The sequence below is a fragment of the Chiloscyllium plagiosum genome, unplaced genomic scaffold (genome assembly GCF_037043375.1).
Source record: "Chiloscyllium plagiosum isolate Xiang-an unplaced genomic scaffold, Cpla_swu_hap1 HiC_scaffold_12, whole genome shotgun sequence".
NCBI classification, from domain to species: domain Eukaryota; kingdom Metazoa; phylum Chordata; class Chondrichthyes; order Orectolobiformes; family Hemiscylliidae; genus Chiloscyllium; species Chiloscyllium plagiosum.
In genome coordinates, this window is record NW_028270150.1 from 1,133,995 (window position 1) to 1,156,082 (window position 22,088).

A 22,088-nucleotide genomic window follows, 5' to 3' on the forward strand; every position below is an offset into this window, starting at 1 on the left:
ATCTGGATGATAAATTCAGGCAATGAGTGCCTTCTTAAGAATATATGGGCGGCACGGTGGCACAGTGGTTAGCACTGCTGCCTCACAGCGCCAGAGACCAGGGTTCAATTCCCGCCTCAGGCGACTGACTGTGTGGAGTTTGCACGTTCTCCCCGTGTCTGCGTGGGTTTCCTCCGGGTGCTCCGGTTTCCTCCCACAGTCACAAGGATGTGCAGGTCAGGTGAATTGGCCATGCTAAATTGCCCGTAGTGTTAGGTAAGGGGTAAATGTAGGGGTATGGGTGGGTTGCGCTTCGGTCGGTCGGTATGGACTTATTGGGCCGAAGGGCCTGTTTCCACACTGTAAGTAATCTAATATATAAAAGCCCAGTTCAGGGAAACTGTTTGCAGGAGTCAGAGATTAGAACATAGAACATAGAACATAGAACAATACAGCACAGAACAGGCCCTTCGGCCCACGATGTTGTGCCGAACTTCTAACCTAGATTAAGTACCCATCCATGTACCTATCCAAATGCCGCTTAAAGGTCGCCAATGATTCCGACTCTACCACTCCCACGGGCAGTGCATTCCATGCCCCCACCACTCTCTGGGTAAAGAACCCACCCCTGACATCTCCCCTATACCTTCCACCCTTCACCTTAAATTTATGTCCCCTTGTAACACTCTGTTGTACCCGGGGAAAAAGTTTCTGACTGTCTACTCTATCTATTCCTCTGATCATCTTATAAACCTCTATCAAGTCACCCCTCATCCTTCGCCGTTCCAACGAGAAAAGGCCGAGAACTCTCAACCTATCCTCGTACGACTTCCTCTCCATTCCAGGCAACATCCTGGTAAATCTTCTCTGCACCCTCTCCAAAGCTTCCACATCTTTCCTAAAGTGAGGCGACCAGAACTGCACACAGTACTCCAAATGTGGCCTTACCAAGGTCCTGTACAGCTGCAACATCACTTCACGACTCTTGAATTCAATCCCTCTGCTAATGAACGATAATACTCCATAGGCCTTCTTACAAACTCTATCCACCTGAGTGGCAACCTTCAAAGATCTATGTACATAGACACCAAGATCCCTCTGTTCCTCCACCTGACTAAGAACCCTACCATTAACCCTGTATTCCGCATTCTTATTTGTTCTTCCAAAATGGACAACCTCACACTTGGCAGGGTTGAACTCCATCTGCCACTCCTCAGCCCAGCTCTGCATCATATCTAAGTCCCTCTGCAGCCGACAACAGCCCTCCTCACTGTCCACAACTCCACTAATCTTCGTATCATCTGCAAATTTACTGACCCACCCTTCGACTCCCTCATCTAAGTCATTAATAAAAATTACAAACAGCAGAGGACCCAGAACTGATCCCTGCGGAACTCCACTTGTAACTGGGCTCCAGGCTGAATATTTACCATCTACCACCACTCTCTGCCTTCGACCGGTTAGCCAGTTTTCTATCCAATTGGCCAAATTTCCCTCTATCCCATGCCTCCTGACTTTCCGCATAAGCCTACCATGGGGAACCTTATCAAATGCCTTACTAAAATCCATACACACTACATCCACTGCTCTTCCCTCATCCACATGCTTGGTCACCTCCTCGAAGAATTCAATAAGACTTGTAAGGCAAGACCTACCCTTCACAAATCCGTGCTGGCTGTCCCTAATCAAGCAGTGTCTTTCCAGATACTCATAAATCCTATCCCTCAGTACCCTTTCCATTACTTTGCCTACCACAGAAGTAAGACTAACAGGCCTGTAATTCCCGGGGTTATCCCTATTCCCTTTTTTGAACAGGGGCACAACATTCGCTACTCTCCAGTCCCCTGGTACCACCCCCGTTGCCAGTGAAGACGAGAAGATCATTGCCAACGGTACTGCAATTTCCTCTCTTGCTTCCCACATAATCCTAGGATATATCCCGTCAGGCCCCGGGGACTTGTCTATCCTCAAGTTGTTCAAAATGTCCAACACATCTTCCTTCCTAACAGGTATCTCTTCTAGCTTACCAGTCCATTTCACACTCTCCTCTTCTACAATACGGTCCCTCTCGTTCGTAAATACTGAAGAGAAGTACTTGTTCAAGACCTCTCCTATCTCTTCCGACTCAATACACAGTCTCCCACTACTGTCCTTGATCGGACCTACCCTCGGATGGGGGAATTCCCTAGAGCTGTTTTTGGGAGATTTAAATTTGTGATGGATCTTCCCCATGGAATTGCCAAGCCCACAGTGTCTCTGAGCTTGGACAGTGAGCTCCATTGACTAACAGTGTGTAGGGACAGGATGGAAACAGCAGATACATGAAGTGATGGATACACAATAAGAACATGAACAGTTACCTTGTGGTTCTCAATGAACGTTTTCACAGATTGGACGTCACCACTTACTCGGGCTTGCTCATTCAGTGTGACCTCTGCCCTGTACAACCAGTCCAACACCACCTGCAGAGATTCACTCAATCTACCCGAAGACAATAAAACTTCTTCAATCATGGACTGCCTGTAAAACCAGATAATACCCGTCAATAATCAATGGAAACAACCAGCTACAGGGTCAGTGCTGAGGGAGCGCTGCACTGTCAGAGGGTCAGTGCTGAGGGAGCGCTGCACTATTGGAGGGTCAGTGCTGAGGGAGCACCACACTGTCGGAGGGTCAGTGCTGAGGGAGCGCTGCACTGTCAGAGGGTCAGTACTGAGGGAGTGCCGTACTGTCGGAGGGTCAGTGCTGAGGGAGTGGGCACTGTCGGAGGGTCAGTGCTGAGGGAGCGCTGCACTGTCGGAGGGTCAGTGCTGAGGGAGTGCCGCACTGTCAGAGGGTCAGTGCTGAGGGAGCACTGCACTGTCAGAGGGTCAGTGCTGAGGGAGCACCACACTGTCGGAGGGTCAGTGCTGAGGGAGCGCTGCACTGTCAGAGGGTCAGTGCTGAGGGAGCGCTGCACTGTCAGAGGGTCAGTGCTGAGGGAGCGCTGCACTGTCGGAGGGTCCGTGCTGAGGGAGCGCCGCACTGTCGGAGGGTCAGTGCTGATGGAGTGCCGCACTGTCGGAGGGTCAGTGCTGAGGGAGTGCTGCACTATCGGAGGGTCAGTGCTGAGGGAGCGCTGCACTGTCAGAGGGTCAGTGCTGAGGGAGTGCCGCACTATGGAAGGGTCAGTGCAGACGGAGTGGGCACTGTCGGAGGGTCAATGCTGAGGGAGTGCCGCACTATGGGAGGGTCAGTGCAGACGGAGTGGGCACTGTCAGAGGGTCAGTGCAGAGGGAGCGCTGCACTATGGGAGGGTCAGTGCTGAGGGAGTACCGCACTGTCGGAGGGTCAGTGCTGAGGGAGTGGGCACTGTCGGAGGGTCAGTGTAGAGGGAGCGCTGCACTGTCAGAGGGTCAGTGTTGAGCAAGCGTTACACTGTTGCAGGGTCAGTGCTGAGGGAGTGCTGCATTGTCGGAGGGTCAATGTAAGGCAGTGTTGGAGATCTTGTGGTGCCTGTTGAGGGGCACTGAAGACAACATTTATCCCTGAACCAAGAGAATTGAAATCATTATCAGCACAAAAGAAAATGACACAGTATTTCCAACAAGGATACAGGACGTTCAAACAAGAAAGTCCCTCTCGTTAGTAATGTTTATTTTATTGCCACGTGGGACACCAGCATCATTGGCTGGGCCAGCATTTACTGCCCAGGAACCTATTCCGCTGTTTGAGAGACTGCGGGACTCCTGGAGGGTGTGCGGAAAATTGCTTTTCCTGAGGTGGCCTCGAACAGGAGAGGGGTCACTGGCTGTTTTTTGTCATTTACAATAATCTAGATGTTTGAAATTCTTGAGGTTGAGTGATTTTAGAGGGTCAGGAGGAAATCTGATTGAGCTCAAAAGTAAGAATGGTGTCTCATTGAGAGAAGAGATTTTTTTTTCAAAGCAGTTAAGGGGCTGAGTAAGCTCAGACGGACAGGAGGGTTTGCCTTACAGTCTGTAGGTTATTAATCTGAGACAATGAAGGATCTCAGCTTTGCTCATGTATATGGAAGAGTACATCATAGTTTTATCATCGAATCTCTACAGTGTGCAAACAGGCCATTTGGCCCAACAAGTCCACACCGACCCTCCGAAGAGTAACCCACCCAGACCCATTCTTCTACCCTATTACCATAACCCACCCAGCCTGCACATCTCTGAACACTATGGGCAATTTAGCATGGCCAGTTCACCTAACCTGCACATCTTTGGACTTTGGGAGGAAACCGGAGCACCTGGAGGAAACCCACGCAGACATGGGGAGAATGTGCAAACTCCACACAGAGAGTCGCCCGAGGCTAGTATCGAACCCAGGTCCCTGGTGCTGTGAGGCAGCAGTGCTAACCAATGAGCCACTGTACCGCCCACATTGTTTTCAGGAACGATACAGGAAGAATCGGTTACACCAAAATTAAAGACTCAGGATAAGGGATTAATTCTTTGGTTCACATCACTGTAAAATGGTGGGGAATAGTCTGAAGTTCTGTTTTGCAGACCGATTCAAAATCTCTGTATTTCATGTTAAGATAGCTTCATTTCTTTGTGTGTAACAAATGTCTGTTCATGGAGAATATGCAGTGCCATTTGTCTGGGTTTCAGGGAATGATGACCACAGTAATGTCCAAAGTGATTTTTTTTTCTCATTCGCACATGGGATGTGGGTGTCACTGGTTGGGCCGGTATTTATTACCCGTCCCTAATTGCCCCTTGTGAGGGTGGGGGTGAGCTGCCTTCCTGACCCGCTGCAGTTCACCTCCTTGAGTTGACCCACAATGCCATTAGGAGGGAATTCTCAGACCTGGTGACAATGAAGGAATGGTGATATGTTTCCAAGTTAGGATAGTGAGTGGCTTGGAGGGGAACTTGCAGGGAGTGGTGTTCCCATGTATCTGCTGCCCTTGTCCTTCTAGATGGAAGTGGTCGTGGGTTTGGAAGGTGCTGCCTGAGGATCTTTGGTAAATTTCTGTGTATGGCTTCGTTTTCTGGACCAATTCATTGAGGAACCAAGTGGAGAACATGCAGTCCTAAACCAGGTACTATGTAATGCGAAAGAAATAAGTGGATGGATTCAAACAGAGAAACTGATTGGCAGACGGGAAACCAAGGTGGACTAAATGGGTCGTTGACCAAATGGCAGACAGTGTGCAGTGCTGCGTTCCAGGGTTCACTGAGGTCCCCACCACTGGGTCCCTTGTTGTTTGTGATTTATATAAATGATGTGGATGAAATGTTGATGATGGAAAGATTGGTCTGGTGGATGTCAGTGAGTAGGAAGGTCTTTGGTTACAGAACAGTATGACCCAGTTGGTCAGGTGGATAGATCAGTGGCAGATGGAATTTGAGCTTGATAAATGTGAAGTGATGCACTTTGAAAGAAGATGAGGGAATATTCAATGTCAGGGTACTCGGAAGCTCAGAGGGATCTTGGAGTGTTTATCCACAGATCCCTGAATGTGAATCAATACCTGCACAGAGATTTTCCATTCAGGCTGTTCCAGTGTTCACTCAGGTCTGTCACCTGCTCCTGCAGATCTTCCCGGTCGCCTGGATGTTCTGCTTTGTCCATTAGCGCCTTCCCGATTCTCAATGTCACTTCATAAACTGCCCTTTTCCCTCGCAGCTCTTTCATTAATTCCTGAATTCAAAAGCCAACAATTCTTACATTTTCACATTTAAAATAATGTTTGTGGGACACTGTGACAGTGAACAGGACACATGGGGAGTGAACATAGAACATTCCAGAGTGGTACAGATCCTTCGGCCCTCGATGTTGCACCGACCTGTGAAAACAATCTGAAGCCTATCTAACCTACACTATTCCATTCTCATCCATATATTTATCCAATGACCATTTAAATGTCCTTAATGTTGGCAAGTCTACCACTGTTGCAGGCAGTACGTTCCACCCCCCAAATACTCTGAGTAAAGAACCTGCCTCTGACATCTGTCTTAAATCTCTCACCCCTCAATTTGTAGTTATGTCCCCTCGTACAAGCTGATGTCATCATCCTAGGAAAAAGTCTTTCACTGTCTACCCTATCTAATCCTCTGACCATCTTGTATGTCTCTATCAAATCCCCCCTTAGCCTTCTTCTTTCCAATGAGAACACACCCAAGTCCCTCAGCCTTTCCTCATAAGACCTTCCCTCCAGACCAGGCAACATCCTAGTAAATTTCCTCTGCACCTTTTCCAATGCTTCCACATCCTTCCCAAAATATGGGGACCAGAACTGTACACAATATTCCAAGTGAGGCCGCACTAACGTTTTGTATAGTTGCAGCATAACATCATGACTCCAGAACTCAATCCTACCAATGAAAGCTAACACACCGTATGCCTTCTTAACAGCACTATCCACCTGGGTGGCAACTTTCAGGGATCTATGTACATGGGACTCCAAGATCCCTCTGCACATCCACACTACCAAGAATCTTTCCATCGACCCAGTACTCTGCCTTCCTGTTATTCTTCCCAAAGTGCATCACCTCACATTTATTTTCCCTGATCCTATTTGCCAATGACTTCTCATGGACAGAGATTTAACTTTAGTAAACCACAGCTCCCTCACTCAACCACTTCCTCCATGCCTGACAGATGTCAGAGGCAGGTTCCTTACTCAGAGAGGGGTAAGGGCGTGGAATGCCCTACCTGCCAATGTAGTTAACTCAGCCACATTAGGGAGATTTAAACAATCCTTAGATAAGCACATGGATGATTTTGGGATAGTGTTGGGGGACGAGCTGAGAATAGTTCACAGGTCGGCGCAACATCGAGGGCCGAAGGGCCAGTTCTGCGCTGGATTGTTCTATGTTGAAACAGTGAATGGGTTTATGGGGAGTGAATAGGGTACACGGAGTGAACGGGGCACACGGAGTGAATGGGGCACACGGAGTGAACGGGGCACACGCAAAGTGACCGGGGCACACGCAAAGTGACCGGGGCACACGGAGTGAACAGGGCACACGGAACATGAACAGGGCACACGGAAAGTGAACAGGGCACATGGATTGAATGGTTCACACGCAAAGTGACCGGGGCACACAGAGTGAACAGGGCAGACGGAAAGTGAACGGGGCACACGGAAAGTGAACAGGGCACACGGAGTGAACAGGGCACACGGAGTGAACAGGGCACACAGAAAGTGAATGGGGCACACGCAAAGTGAACAGGGCACACGGAAAGTAAACAGGGCACACGGAGTGAACAGGGCACACAGAAAGTGAACAGGGCACACGGAAAGTGAATGGGGCACACGCAAAGTGAACAGGGCACACGGAAAGTGAACAGGGCACACGGAGTGAACAGGGCACACAGAAAGTGAACGGGGCACACGGAAAGTGAATGGGGCACACGGAGTGAACGGGGCACACGGAAAGAGGACGTGGCACACGGAGTGAACGGGGCACATGGAAAGTGAACAGAGCACACGGAAAGTGAACAGGAAACACGGAAAGTAAACGGGGCACACGGAGTGAACGGGGCACACGGAAAGAGGACGTGGCACACGGAAAGTGAACCAGGCACACGGAAAGTGAACAGAGCACACGGAAAGTGAACCAGGCACACGGAAAGTGAACAGGATACACGGATTGAACCATTCACACGCAAAGTGAACCGGGCACACAGAGTGAACGGGGCACACGGATTGAACGGGGCACACGGAAAGTGAACGGGACACACGGAAAGTGAACAGGGCACACGGAAAGTGAACCAGGCACACGGAAAGTGAACAGGAAACACGGAAAGTGAACGGGGCACACGGAAAGTGAACGGGGCACACGGAAAGTGAACAGGGCACACGGAAAGTGAACCAGGCACACGGAAAGTGAACAGGAAACACGGAAAGTGAACGGGGCACACGGAAAGTGAACGGGGCACACGGAAAGTGAACGGGGCACACGGAAAGTGAACGGAGCAAACGCAAAGTGAACGGGGCACACGGAAAGTGAACGGGACACACGGAAAGTGAACTCAGCACATGGAGTGAACGGGGCACATAGAAAGTAAACGTGGCACACGGAAAGTGAACGGGGCACACGCAAAGTGAACAGGAAACACGGAAAGTGAACGGGGCACACGGAAAGTGAACGGGGCACACGGAAAGTGAACAGGGCACACGGAAAGTGAACAGGAAACACGGAAAGTGAACGGAGCAAACGCAAAGTGAATGGGGCACACAGAAAGCGAACGGGGCACACGGAAAGTGAACGGGGCACACGGAAAGTCAACGGGGCACACGGAAAGTGAACCAGGCACACGGAAAGTGAACAGGAAACACGGAAAGTGAACGGGGCACACGCAAAGTGAATGAGGCACACGGAACATGAACAGGGCACACGCAAAGTGAATGGGGCACACGCAAAGTGAACAGGATACACGGACTGAACGGGGCACTCGCAAAGTGAACCGGGCACACGGAAAGTGAACGGGGCACACAGAGTGAACAGGACACAGGGACTGAACGGGGCACACGCAAAGTGAACTGGGCACACGGAAAGTGAACGGGGCACACGGAAAGTGAACGGGGCACACGGAAAGTGAACGGGGCACACGGAAAATGAACAGGGCACACGGAACGTGAACGGGGCACACTGAGTGAACGGGACACACAGAAAGTGAACAGGGCACACACAAAGCGAACGGGGCACACGGAAAGAAAACAGGGCACACGCAAAGTGAACCGGGCACACAGAGAGAACGGGGCACACGGATTGAACGGGGCACACGGAAAGTGAACGGGACACACGGAAAGTGAACTCAGCACATGGAGTGAACGGGGCACATAGAAAGTAAACGTGGCACACGGAAAGTGAACGGGGCACACGCAAAGTGAACAGGACACAGGGACTGAACGGGGCACACGCAAAGTGAACCGGGCACACGGAAAGTGAACAGGGCACACGGAAAGTGAACGGGGCACACGGAAAGTGAACAGGGCAAACGCAAAGTGAACAGGAAACACGGAAAGTGAACGGGGCACACGCAAAGTGAATGAGGCACACGGAACATGATCAGGGCACACGCAAAGTGAATGGGGCACACGCAAAGTGAACAGGATACACGGATTGAACGGGGCACACGGAAAGTGAACAGGGCACATGAAGTGAACGGGGCACACGGAAAGTGAACGGGGCACACGGAAAGTGAACAGGGCACACGGAAAGTGAACGGGGCACACGCAAAGTGACCGGGGCACACGCAAAGTGAACGGGGCACACGGAGTGAACGGGGCACACGGAAAGTGAACAGGGCACACACAAAGTGAATGGGGCACACGGAAAATGAACAGGGCACACGGAACGTGAACGGGGCACACGGAAAGTGAACAGAGCACATGGATTGAACCGTTCACACGCAAAGTGAACCGGGCACACAGAGAGAACGGGGCACACGGATTGAACGGGGCACACGGAAAGTGAACGGGACACACGGAAAGTGAACAGGGCACACGGAAAGTGAACTCGGCACATGGAAAGTGAACGGGACACACGGAAAGTGAACTCGGCACACGGAAAGTGAACTCGGCACACGGAACGTGAACGGGACACACGGAAAGTGAACGGGACACATGGAAAGTGAACGGGGCACATGGAAAGTGAACGGGGCACACGGAACGTGAACGGGACACACAGAAAGTGAACGGGACACACGGAACGTGAACGGGGCACACGGAGTGAACAGGGCACATGGAACGTGAACGGGGCACATGGAAAGTGAACGGGGCACATGGAGTGAACAGGGCACACGGAACGTGAACGGGGCACACGGAACGTGAACGGGGCACATGGAAAGTGAACAGGGCACACGGAAAGTGAATGGGGCACACGGAAAGTGAATGGGGCACACGTAAATTGAACAGGACACAGGGACTGAACGGGGCACATGCAAAGTGAACCGGGCACACGCAAAGTGAACGGGGCACACGGAAAGTGAACGGGGCACACGGGAAGTGAACAGAGCACACGGAAAGTGAACAGGAAACACGGAAAGTGAACGGGGCACACGGAAAGTGAACAGGAAACACGGAAAGCGAACGGGGCACACGGAAAGTGAACGGGGCACACGGAAAGTGAACAGAGCACACGGAAAGTGAACAGGAAACACGGAAAGTGAACGGGGCACACGGAAAGTGAACAGAGCACACGGAAAGTGAACAGGAAACACGGAAAGTGAACGGGGCACACGGAAAGTGAACCAGGCACACGGAAAGTGAACAGAGCACACGGAAAGTGAACAGGAAACACGGAAAGTGAACGGGGCACACGCAAAGTGAATGAGGCACACGGAACATGAACAGGGCACACGCAAAGTGAATGGGGCACACGCAAAGTGAACAGGATACACGGACTGAACGGGGCACTCGCAAAGTGAACCGGGCACACGGAAAGTGAACGGGGCACACGGAAAGTGAATGTGGCACACGGAAAGTGAATGGGGCACACGGAAAGTGAACGGGGCGCACGGAACGTGAACGGGGCACACGGAAAGTGAACGGAGCACATGGATTGAACCATTCACACGCAAAATGAACCGGGCACACGGATTGAACGGGGCACACGGATTGAACGGGGCACATGGAAAGTGAACAGGGCACACGGAGTGAACGGGGCACACGGAAAGTGAACAGGGCACACGGAACGTGAATGGGGCACACGCAAAGTGACCGGGGCACACGCAAAGTGAATGGGACACACGGAGTGAACGGGGCACACGGAAAGTGAACAGGGCACACGCAAAGTGAATGGGGCACACGGAAAATGAACAGGGCACACGGACGTGAACGGGGCACATGGAGTGAACAGGGCACACGGAACGTGAACGGGGCACTGTGGTGTAAAATTATGTCCCAATACATGTGTGAATCATAATGTAACACATGTATTGGGCCAAGCAGTGGAATGTGGTGAAACGGTTAAAAATTATGTCCCAATACATGTGTGAATCTAACTGGAATGGAGGTGTTGCTTAGTCCCGTGTGAATCTTATTACACACCTCCCCGTGTGAATCTTCTTATCTGTATGTAACCAGAATGGAATGTGTTTTTTAGCCTTGCTCTGCTGTTCACATGAATGTTTATATCTGGAAAAGAGTATATCAGCTGGAAAAGTCTCCAGTTCGGTGAGTCTGCTCCGGGGTTGCGTTTAACCGCCGAGCGTGGGTTGTTGGCAACCGCTCTACGAGAACTGACGGCTCCCAGTTCCGGTAACACGTAAAGTGAGTATAAACCAGACCCGTTGTAAGTACGAGACCTGGTTGTGGCGACGCTGCGGGGAATAAAACACTTATATTCTAGCAGACTCGCCTCTTGGCTGTTTGTTCTGTGTCAGACGACTTTCCTGCGAGCCTGGTCCTTGACCTTGAGAATTTTTTAAAACAGGCACACGCAAAGTAAACGGGGCACATGGAGTGAACAGGGCACACAGAAAGTGAACAGGGCACACGGAAAGTGAACGGATGACACGGAAATTGAACGGGGTACACGGAGAGTGAACTAAGCACATGGATTGAACCGTTCACACGCAAAGTGAACCGGACACACAGAGAGAACGGGGCACACGGATTGAACAAGGCACACGGAAAGTGAACGGGGCACACAGAGGGAACGGGGCACACGGAGTGAACAGGGCACACGGAAAGTGAACGGGGCACACGGAAAGTGAACAGGGCACACGGAAAGTGAACAGGGCACACGGAACGTAAACGGGGCACACGGAGTGAACGTGGCACACAGAAAGAGAAAGGGCACATGAATAGTGAACGGGGCATACGCAAAGTGAACCAGGCACACAGAGTGAACGGGGGACACGGAGTGAACGGGGCACACGGAAAGTAAACGGGGCACACGGTGTGAACAGGGCGCACGGAGTGAACATGGGCACATGGAATGTGAACGGGGCACACGCAAAGTGAACGGTGCACACGGAAAGTAAACAGGGCACACGCAAAGTGAATGGGGCACACGGAAAATGAACAGGGCACACGGAGTGAACAGGGCACACGGAAAATGAACAGGGCACACGGAGTGAACAGGGCACACGCAAAGTGAACGGGGCACACGGAGTGAACGGGGCACACGGAGTGAACAGGGCACACGGAGTGAACGGGGCACACGGAGTGAACAGGGCACACGCAAAGTGAACGGGGCACGCGGAAAGTGAACGAGGCACACGGAGTGAACAGGGCACACGGAAAGTGAACGGGGCACACGGAGTGAACAGGGCACACGCAAAATGAACAGGGCACACGGAGTGAACAGAGCACACGCAAAGTGAACGGGGCACACGGAGTGAACGGGGCACACGGAGTGAACAGGGCACATGGAAAGTGAACGGGGCACACGGAAAGTGAACGAGGCACACGGAGTGTACGGGGCACACGTAGTGAACAGGGCGCACAGAAAGTGAACAGGGCACACGGAACGTAAACGGGGCACACGGAGTGAACGTGGCACACGCAAAGTGAACGGGGCACACGGAAAGTGAATGAGGAACACGGAGTGAACAGGGTACACGGAAAGTGAACGGGGCACACGCAAAGTGAACGGGGCACACACAAAGTGAACCAGGCACACAGAGTGAACGGGGCACACGGAGTGAACATGGCACACGGAGAGTGAACGGGGCACACGGAAAGTAAACGGGGCACATGGTGTGAACAGGGCACACGGAGTGAACATGGGCACATGGAATGTGAACGGGGCACACGCAAAGTGAACAGGAAACACGGAAAGTGAACGGGGCACACGGAAAATGAACGGGGCACACGGAGTGAACGGGGCACACGGAAAGTAAACGGGGCACACGGTGTGAACAGGGCACACGGAGTGAACATGGGCACATGGAATGTGAACGGGGCACACGCAAAGTGAACGGTGCACACGGAAAGTAAACGGGGCACACGGAAAGTGAATGGGGCTCACGGAAAGTGAACAGGAAACACGGAAAGTGAATGGGGCACACGCAAAGTGAACGGGGCACACGGGAAGTAAACAGGGCACAGCAAAGTGAATGGGGCACACGGAAAATGAACAGGGTACACGGAGTGAACAGGGCACACGGAAAATGAACAGGGCACATGGAGTGAACAGGGCACACGCAAAGTGAACGGGGCACACGGAGTGAACGGGGCACACAGAGAGAACGGGGCACACGGATTGAACGGGGCACACGGAGTGAATGGGGCACACGGAAAGTGAACGGGGCACACGGTGTGAACAGGGCACACGGAGTGAACATGGGCACATGGAATGTGAACGGGGCACACGCAAAGTGAACAGGAAACACGGAAAGTGAACGGGGCACACGGAAAGTGAATGGGGCACATGGAAAGTGAACGGGGCACACGGAAAGTAAACGGGGCACACGGTGTGAACAGGGCACACGGAGTGAACATGGGCACATGGAATGTGAACGGGGCACACGCAAAGTGAACAGGAAACACGGAAAGTGAACGGGGCACACGCAAAGTGAACGGGGCACATGGAAAGTAAACGGGGCACACCGAAAGTAAACAGGGCACACGGAAAGTGAATGGGGCACACGGAAAGTGAACAGGAAACACGGAAAGTGAAAGGGGCACACGGGAAGTAAACGGGGCACATGGAGTGAACAGGGCACACGGAGTGAACGGGGCACACGCAAAGTGAATGGGGCACACGGAAAATGAACAGGGCACACACAAAGTGAACGGGGCACACGGAGTGAACGGGACACACGCAAAGTAAACGGGGCACACGGAAAGTGAACAGGAAACACGGAAAGTGAATGGGGCACACGGAGTGAACGGGGCACACGCAAAGAGAACGGGGCGCACTCAAAGTGAACGGGGCACACGGGAAGTAAACAGGGCACACGCAAAGTGAATGGGGCACACCGAAAAAGTAACAGGGCACACGGAGTGAACGGGGCACATGGAGTGAACAGGGCACACGGAGTGAACGTGGCACACAGAAAGAGAAAGGGCACATGGAAAGTGAATGGGGCACACGCAAAGTGAACGGGGCACACAGAGAGTGAACAGGGCACACGGAAAGTGAACGGGGCACACGGAAAGTGAACCAGGCACACAGAGTGAACGGGGCACATGGAGTGAACGGGGCACACGGAGTGAACAGGGCACACGCAAAGTGAACGGGGCACAAGGAAAGTGAAAGGCTACACCGAAAGTGAACGGGGCACACGGAAAGTGAACGGGGCACACGGAGAGTGAACTTGGGCACACGCAAAGTGAATGGGGCACATGGAGTGAATGGGGCACACGGAGTGAACGGGGCACACGGAAAGTGAACAGGGCACACGGAGTGAACGGGGCACACGGAGTGAACAGGGCACACGGAGTGAATGGGGCACATGGAACGTGAATGGGGCACACGCAAAGTGAACAGGAAACACGGAAAGTGAACGGGGCACACGGAAAATGAACGGGACACATGGAGTGAACAGGGCACACGGAGTGAACATGGGCACATGGAATGTGAACGGGGCACACGCAAAGTGAACGGTGCACACGGAAAGTAAACGGGGCACACGGAAAGTAAACCAGGCACACGGAAAGTGAATGGGGCTCACGGAAAGTGAACAGGAAACACGGAAAGTGAATGGGGCACATGGAGTGAACGGGGCACACGCAAAGTGAACGGGGCACACACAAAGTGAACGGGGCACACGGGAAGTAAACAGGGAACACGCAAAGTGATTGGGGCACACGGAAAATGAACAGGGCACAAGGAGTGAACAGGGCACACGGAAAATGAACAGGGCACACGGAGTGAACAGGGCACACGCAACTTGAACGGGGCACACGGAGTGAACGGGGCACACAGAGAGAACGGGGCACACGGATTGAACGGGGCACACGGAGTGAACGGGGCACACGGAGTGAATGGGGCACATGGAAAGTGAACGGGGCACACGGAAAGTAAATGGGGCACACGGTGTGAACAGGGCACACGGAGTGAACATGGGCACATGGAATGTGAACGGGGCACACGCAAAGTGAACAGGAAACACGGAAAGTGAACGGGGCACACGCAAAGTGAACAGGGCACATGGAAAGTAAACAGAGCACACAGAAAGTGAATGGGGCTCACGGAAAGTGAACAGGAAACACGGAAAGTGAATGGGGCACACGGAGTGAACGGGGCACACGCAAAGTGAACGGGGCACACGCAAAGTGAACGGGGCACACGGGAAGTAAAAAGGGCACACGCAAAGTGAATGGGGCACACGGAAAATGAACAGGGCACACGGAGTGAACAGGGCACACGCAAAATGAACAGGGCACACGGAGTGAATAGGGCACACGCAAAGTGAACGGGGCACACGGAGTGAACAGGGCACATGGAAAGTGAACGGGGCACACAGAAAGTGAACGGGGCTCACGGAAAGTGAACGAGGCACACGGAGTGAACAGGGCGCACGGAAAGTGAACACGGCACACGGAATGTAAACAGGGCACACGGAGTGAACGTGGCACACAGAAAGAGAAAGGGCACATGGATAGTGAATGGGGCACACGCAAAGTGAACGGGGCACACACAAAGTGAATGGGGCACACGGAGTGAACGGGCCACATGGAGAGTGAACAGGGCACACGGAAAGTGAACGGGGCACACGGAAAGTGAATGAGGAACACGGAGTGAACAGGGCACACGGAAAGTGAACCAGGCACACGGAAAGTGAACGGGGCACACGCAAAGTGAATGGGGCGCACGCAAAGTGAATAGGACACACGGACTGAACGGGGCACACGCAAAGTGAACCAGGCACACAGAGTTAACGGGGCACACGGAGTGAACGGGGCACACGGAGTGAACGTGGCACACGCAAAGTGAACCGGGCACACACAAAAGTGAATGGGGCACACGGAGTGAACGGGCCACACGGAGAGTGAACGGGGCACACGGAAAGTGAATGAGGAACACGGAGTGAACAGGTCACACGGAAAGTGAACGGGGCACACGCAAAGTGAACCAGGCACACAGAGTGAACGGGGCACACGGAAAGTGAACACGGCACACGGAACGTAAACGGGGCACACGGAGTGAACGTGGCACACAGAAAGAGAAAGGGCACATGGATAGTGAACGGGGCACACGCAAAGTGAACGGGGCACACACAAAGTGAATGGGGCACACGGAGTGAACGGGCCACACATAGAGTGAACGGGCCACACGGAGAGTGAACGGGGCACACGGAGTGAACGGGACACACGGAAAGTGAATGGGGCACATGGAAAGTGAACGGGGCACACGGAGTGAATGGGGCACACGGAAAATAAACGGGGCACACGGTGTGAACAGGGCACACGGAGTGAACATGGGCACATGGAATGTGAACGGGGCACATGCAAAGTGAACAGGAAACACGGAAAGTGAACGGGGCACACGCAAAGTGAACGGGGCACACGGAAAGTAAACGGGGCACACGGAAAGTAAACGGGGCACACGGAAAGTGAATGGGGCTCACGGAAAGTGAACAGGAAACACGGAAAGTGAATGGGGCACACGGAGTGAACGGGGCACACGCAAAGTGAACGGGGCACACGCAAAGTGAACGGGGCACACGGAAAGTAAACGGGGCACACGGAAAGTGAATGGGGCTCACGGAAAGTGAACAGGAAACACGGAAAGTGAATGGGGCACACGGAGTGAACGGGGCACACGCAAAGTGAACGGGGCACACGCAAAGTGAACGGGGCACACGGAGTGAACGGGGCACATAGAGAGAACGGGGCACACGGATTGAACGGGGCACACGGAAAGTGAACGGGGCACACGGAAAGTGAACAGGGCACACGGAACGTGAATGGGGCACACGCAAAGTGAACAGGATACACGGACTGAACGGGGCACTCGCAAAGTGAACTGGGCACACGGAAAGTGAACGGGGCACACGGAAAGTGAATGGGGCACACGGAAAGTGAACAGGGCACACGGAACGTGAACGGGGCACACGGAAAGTGAACGGAGCACATGGATTGAACCATTCACACGCAAAGTGAACCGGGCACACGGATTGAACGGGGCACACGGATTGAACGGGGCACACGGAAAGTGAACAGGGCACACGGAGTGAACGGGGCACACGGAAAGTGAACAGGGCACACGGAAAGTGAATGGGGCACACGCAAAGTGACCGGGGCACACGCAAAGTGAATGGGACACACGGAGTGAACGGGGCACACGGAAAGTGAACAGGGCACACGCAAAGTGAATGGGGCACACGGAAAATGAACAGGGCACACGGACGTGAACGGGGCACACGGAGAAAACAGGGCACACGGAAAATGAACGGGGCACATGGAGTGAACAGGGCACACGGAACGTGAACGGGGCATACGCAAAGTAAACGGGGCACATGGAGTGAACAGGGCACACAGAAAGTGAACAGGAAACATGGAAAGTGAACGAGGCACACGGAGTGAACGGGGCACACGGAGTGAAAGGGGCACACGCAAAGTAAACGGGGCACACGCAAAGTGAACAGGGCACACGGAAAGTGAACGGGGCACACTCAAAGTGAACGGGGCACACGGAAAGTGAACGGGGCACACAGAAAGTGAACAGGGCACACGGAAAGTGAACGGATGATACGGAAATTGAACGGGGTACACGTAGAGTGAACTAAGCACATGGATTGAACCGTTCACACGCAAAGTGAACCGGACACACAGAAAGAACGGGGCACACGGATTGAACAAGGCACACGGAAAGTGAACGGGGCACACGGAGTGAACAGGGCACACGGAAAGTGAACAGGGCACACGGAACGTAAACGGGGCACACGGAGTGAACGTGGCACACAGAAAGAGAAAGGGCACATGGATAGTGAACCAGGCACACAGAGTGAACGGGGGACACGGAGTGAACGGGGCACACGGTGTGAACAGGGCACACGGAGTGAACATGGGGACATGGAATGTGAACGGGGCACACGCAAAGTGAACGGTGCACACGGAAAATAAACGGGGCACACGGAAAGTGAATGGGGCACACGCAAAGTGAACGGGGCACACGGGAAGTAAACAGGGCACACGCAAAGTGAATGGGGCACACGGAAAATGAACAGGGCACACGCAAAATGAACAGGGCACACGGAGTGAACAGGGCACACGCAAAGTGAATGGGGCACACGGAGTGAACGGGGCACACGTAAAGTGAATGGGGCACACGGAAAGAGAAAGGGCACATGGATAGTGAACGGGGCACACGGAAAGAGAAAGGGCACATGGATAGTGAACGGGGCACACGGAAAGTGAACGAGGCACACGTAGTGAACAGGGCGCACGGAAAGTGAACAGGACACACGGAACGTAAACGAGGCACACGTAGTGAACAGGGCGCACGGAAAGTGAACAGGGCGCACGCAAAGTGAACGGGGCACACGGAAAGTGAATGGGGCACACGGAGTGAACAGAGCACACGGATTGTGAACAAGAAACACGGAAAGTGAACGGGGCACACGGAGAGTAAATGGGGCACACGGAAAGTGAACGGGGCACACGGTGTGAACGGGGCACACGGAGTGAACAGGGCACATGGAACGTGAACGGGACACATGGAGTGAACAGGGCACATGGAAAGTGAATGGGGCACACGGAAAGTGAACGCGGCACACGGAAAGTAAACGGAGCACACGGTGTGAACAGGGCACACGGAGTGAACATGGGCACACGGAATGTGAACGGGGCACACGCAAAGTGAACAGGAAACATGGAAAGTGAATGGGGCACACGGAGTGAACGGGGCACACGCAAAGTGAACAGGAAACACGCAAAGTGAATGGGGCACATGGAAAGCAAACAGGGCACACGGAAAGTAAATGGGGCACACGGAAAGTGAACAGGGCACACAGAGTGAACGGGGCACACGGAAAGTGAACGGGGCACACTCAAAGTGAACGGGGCACACTCAAAGTGAACGGGCACACGGAAAGTGAACGGGGCACACGGTGTGAACGGGGCACACGGAGTGAACAGGGCACATGGAACGTGAACGGGACACATGGAGTGAACAGGCACACGGAAAGTGAACGGGGCACACAGTGTGAACGGGGCACACGGAGTGAACAGGGCACATGGAACGTGAACGGGACACATGGAGTGAACAGGGCACACGGAGTGAACGTGGGCACACGGAATGTGAACGGGGCACACGCAAATGGACAGGAAACACGGAAAGTGAACGGGGCACAAGCAAAGTGAACGGGGCAAATGGAAAGTAAACGGGGCACACAGAAAGTAAACGGGGCACACGGAAAGTAAACGGGGCACACGGAAAGTGAACAGGAAACATGGAAAGTGAACGAGGCACACGGAGTGAACGGGGCACACGGAGTGAAAGGGGCACACGGAGTGAAAGGGGCACACGCAAAGTAAACGGGGCACACTCAAAGTGAACGGGCACACGGAAAGTGAACGGGGCATACGGTGTGAACGGGGCACACGGAGTGAACAGGGCACATGGAACGTGAACGGGACACATGGAGTGAACGGGCACACGGAAAGTGAACGGGGCACACGGTGTGAACGGGGCACACGGAGTGAACAGGGGCACATGGAGTGAACAGGGCACATGGAAAGTGAACGGGGCACACGGAAAGTGAACAGGAAACATGGAAAGTGAACGGGGCACACGGAGTGAAAGGGGCACACGCAAAGTAAACGGGGCACACGCAAAGTGAACAGGGCACACGGAAAGTGAACGGGGCACACTCAAAGTGAACGGGGCACACGGAAAGTGAACAGGGCACACGGAAAGTGAACGGATGATACGGAAATTGAACGGGGTACACGTAGAGTGAACTAAGCACATGGATTGAACCGTTCACACGCAAAGTGAACCGGACACACAGAGAGAACGGGGCACACGGATTGAACAAGGCACACGGAAAGTGAACGGGGCACACAGAGGGAACGGGGCACACGGAGTGAACAGGGCACACGGAAAGTGAACGGGGCACACGGAAAGTGAACAGGGCACACGGAAAGTGAACAGGGCACACGGAACGTAAACGGGGCACACGGAGTGAACGTGGCACACAGAAAGAGAAAGGGCACATGGATAGTGAACCAGGCACACAGAGTGAACGGGGGACACGGAGTGAACGGGGCACACGGTGTGAACAGGGCACACGGAGTGAACATGGGCACATGGAATGTGAACGGGGCACACTCAAAGTGAACGGTGCACACGGAAAATAAACGGGGCACACAGAAAGTGAATGGGGCTCACGGAAAGAGAACAGGAAACACGGAAAGTGAATGGGGCACACGCAAAGTGAACGGGGCACACGGGAAGTAAACAGGGCACACGCAAAGTGAATGGGGCACACGGGAAATGAACAGGGCACACGGAGTGAACAGGGCACACGCAAAATGAACAGGGCACACGGAGTGAACAGGGCACACGCAAAGTGAACGGGGCACACGGAGTGAACGGGGCACACGGAGTGAACGGGGCATACGGAGTGAACAGGGCACACGGAAAGTGAACGGGGCACACGGAGTGAACAGGGCACACGCAAAATGAACAGGGCACACGGAGTGAACGGGGCACACGGAGTGAACAGGACACATGGAAAGTGAACGGGGCACACGGAAAGTGAACAGGGCACACAGAAAGTGAACAGGGCACACGGAAAGTGAACGGGGCACACGGAAAGTGAACGAGGCACATGGAGTGTACGGGGCACACGGAAAGAGAAAGGGCACATGGATAGTGAACGGGGCACACGGAAAGTGAACGAGGCACACGTAGTGAACAGGGCGCACGGAAAGTGAACAGGGCACACGGAACGTAAACGAGGCACACGTAGTGAACAGGGCACACGGAAAGTGAACAGGGCACACGGAACGTAAACGGGGCACACAGAAAGTGAACGGGGCACACGCAAAGTGAACGGGGCACACGCAAAGTGAACGGGGCACACGGAAAGTGAATGGGGCACACGGAGTGAACAGAGCACACGGATTGTGAACAAGAAACACAGAAAGTGAACGGGGCACACGGAGAGTAAATGGGGCACACGGAAAGTGAACGGGGCACACGGAGAGCAAATGGGGCACACGGAAAGTGAACGGGGCACACGGTGTGAACGGGGCACACGGAGTGAACAGGGCACATGGAACGTGAACGGGACACATGGAGTGAACGGGCACATGGAAAGTGAACGGGGCACACGGTGTGAACGGGGCACACGGAGTGAACAGGGCACATGGAACGTGAACGGGACACATGGAGTGAACAGGGCACACGGAAAGTGAATGGGGCACATGGAAAGTGAATGGGGCACACGGAAAGTGAACGCGGCACACGGAAAGTAAACGGGGCACACGGTGTGAACAGGGCACACGGAGTGAACATGGGCACACGGAATGTGAACGGGGCACACGCAAAGTGGACAGGAAACACGGAAAGTGAACGGGGCACAAGCAAAGTGAACGGGGCAAATGGAAAGTAAACGGGGCACACAGAAAGTAAACGGGGCACACGGAAAGTGAACGGGAAACATGGAAAGTGAACGAGGCACACGGAGTGAACGAGGCACACGGAGTGAAAGGGGCACACGCAAAGTAAACGGGGCACACGCAAAGTAAACAGGGCACACGGAGAGCAAATGGGGCACACGGAAAGTGAACGGGGCACACGGAGAGCAAATGGGGCACACGGAAAGTGAACGGGGCACACGGTGTGAACGGGGCACACGGAGTGAACAGGGCTCATGGAAAGTGAATGGGGCACACGGAAAGTGAACGCGGCACACGGAAAGTAAACGGGGCACACGGTGTGAACAGGGCACACGGAGTGAACATGGGCACACGGAATGTGAACGGGGCACACGCAAAGTGAACAGGAAACACGGAAAGTGAACGGGGCACACGGAAAGTAAACGGGGCACACGGAAAGTGAACAGGAAACATGGAAAGTGAACGAGGCACACGGAGTGAACGGGGCACACGGAGTGAAAGGGGCACACGCAAAGTGAATGGGGCACATGGAAAGCAAACAGGGCACACGGAAAGTAAATGGGGCACACGGAAAGTAAACGGGGCACACAGAAAGTGAACAGGAAACATGGAAAGT

The 22,088-nt window shown here is 53.5% G+C and overlaps 1 protein-coding gene across 1 annotated transcript in view; it reads right to left on the reverse strand.

Moving 5' to 3' along the window:
- LOC148148474 (microtubule-actin cross-linking factor 1, isoforms 6/7-like) overlaps positions 1-22,088 on the reverse strand; it is a 214,622-nt gene that overhangs the window by 121,496 nt on the left and 71,038 nt on the right. Inside the window, exons 8-9 of the mRNA XM_087993185.1 lie at positions 5,468-5,637; positions 2,340-2,499 (exon numbers count right to left, since the gene is read on the reverse strand). Of these exons, the coding sequence (XP_087849311.1) occupies positions 2,340-2,499; positions 5,468-5,637 (330 nt within the window). The remainder of the gene's footprint in view (positions 1-2,339; positions 2,500-5,467; positions 5,638-22,088) is intronic.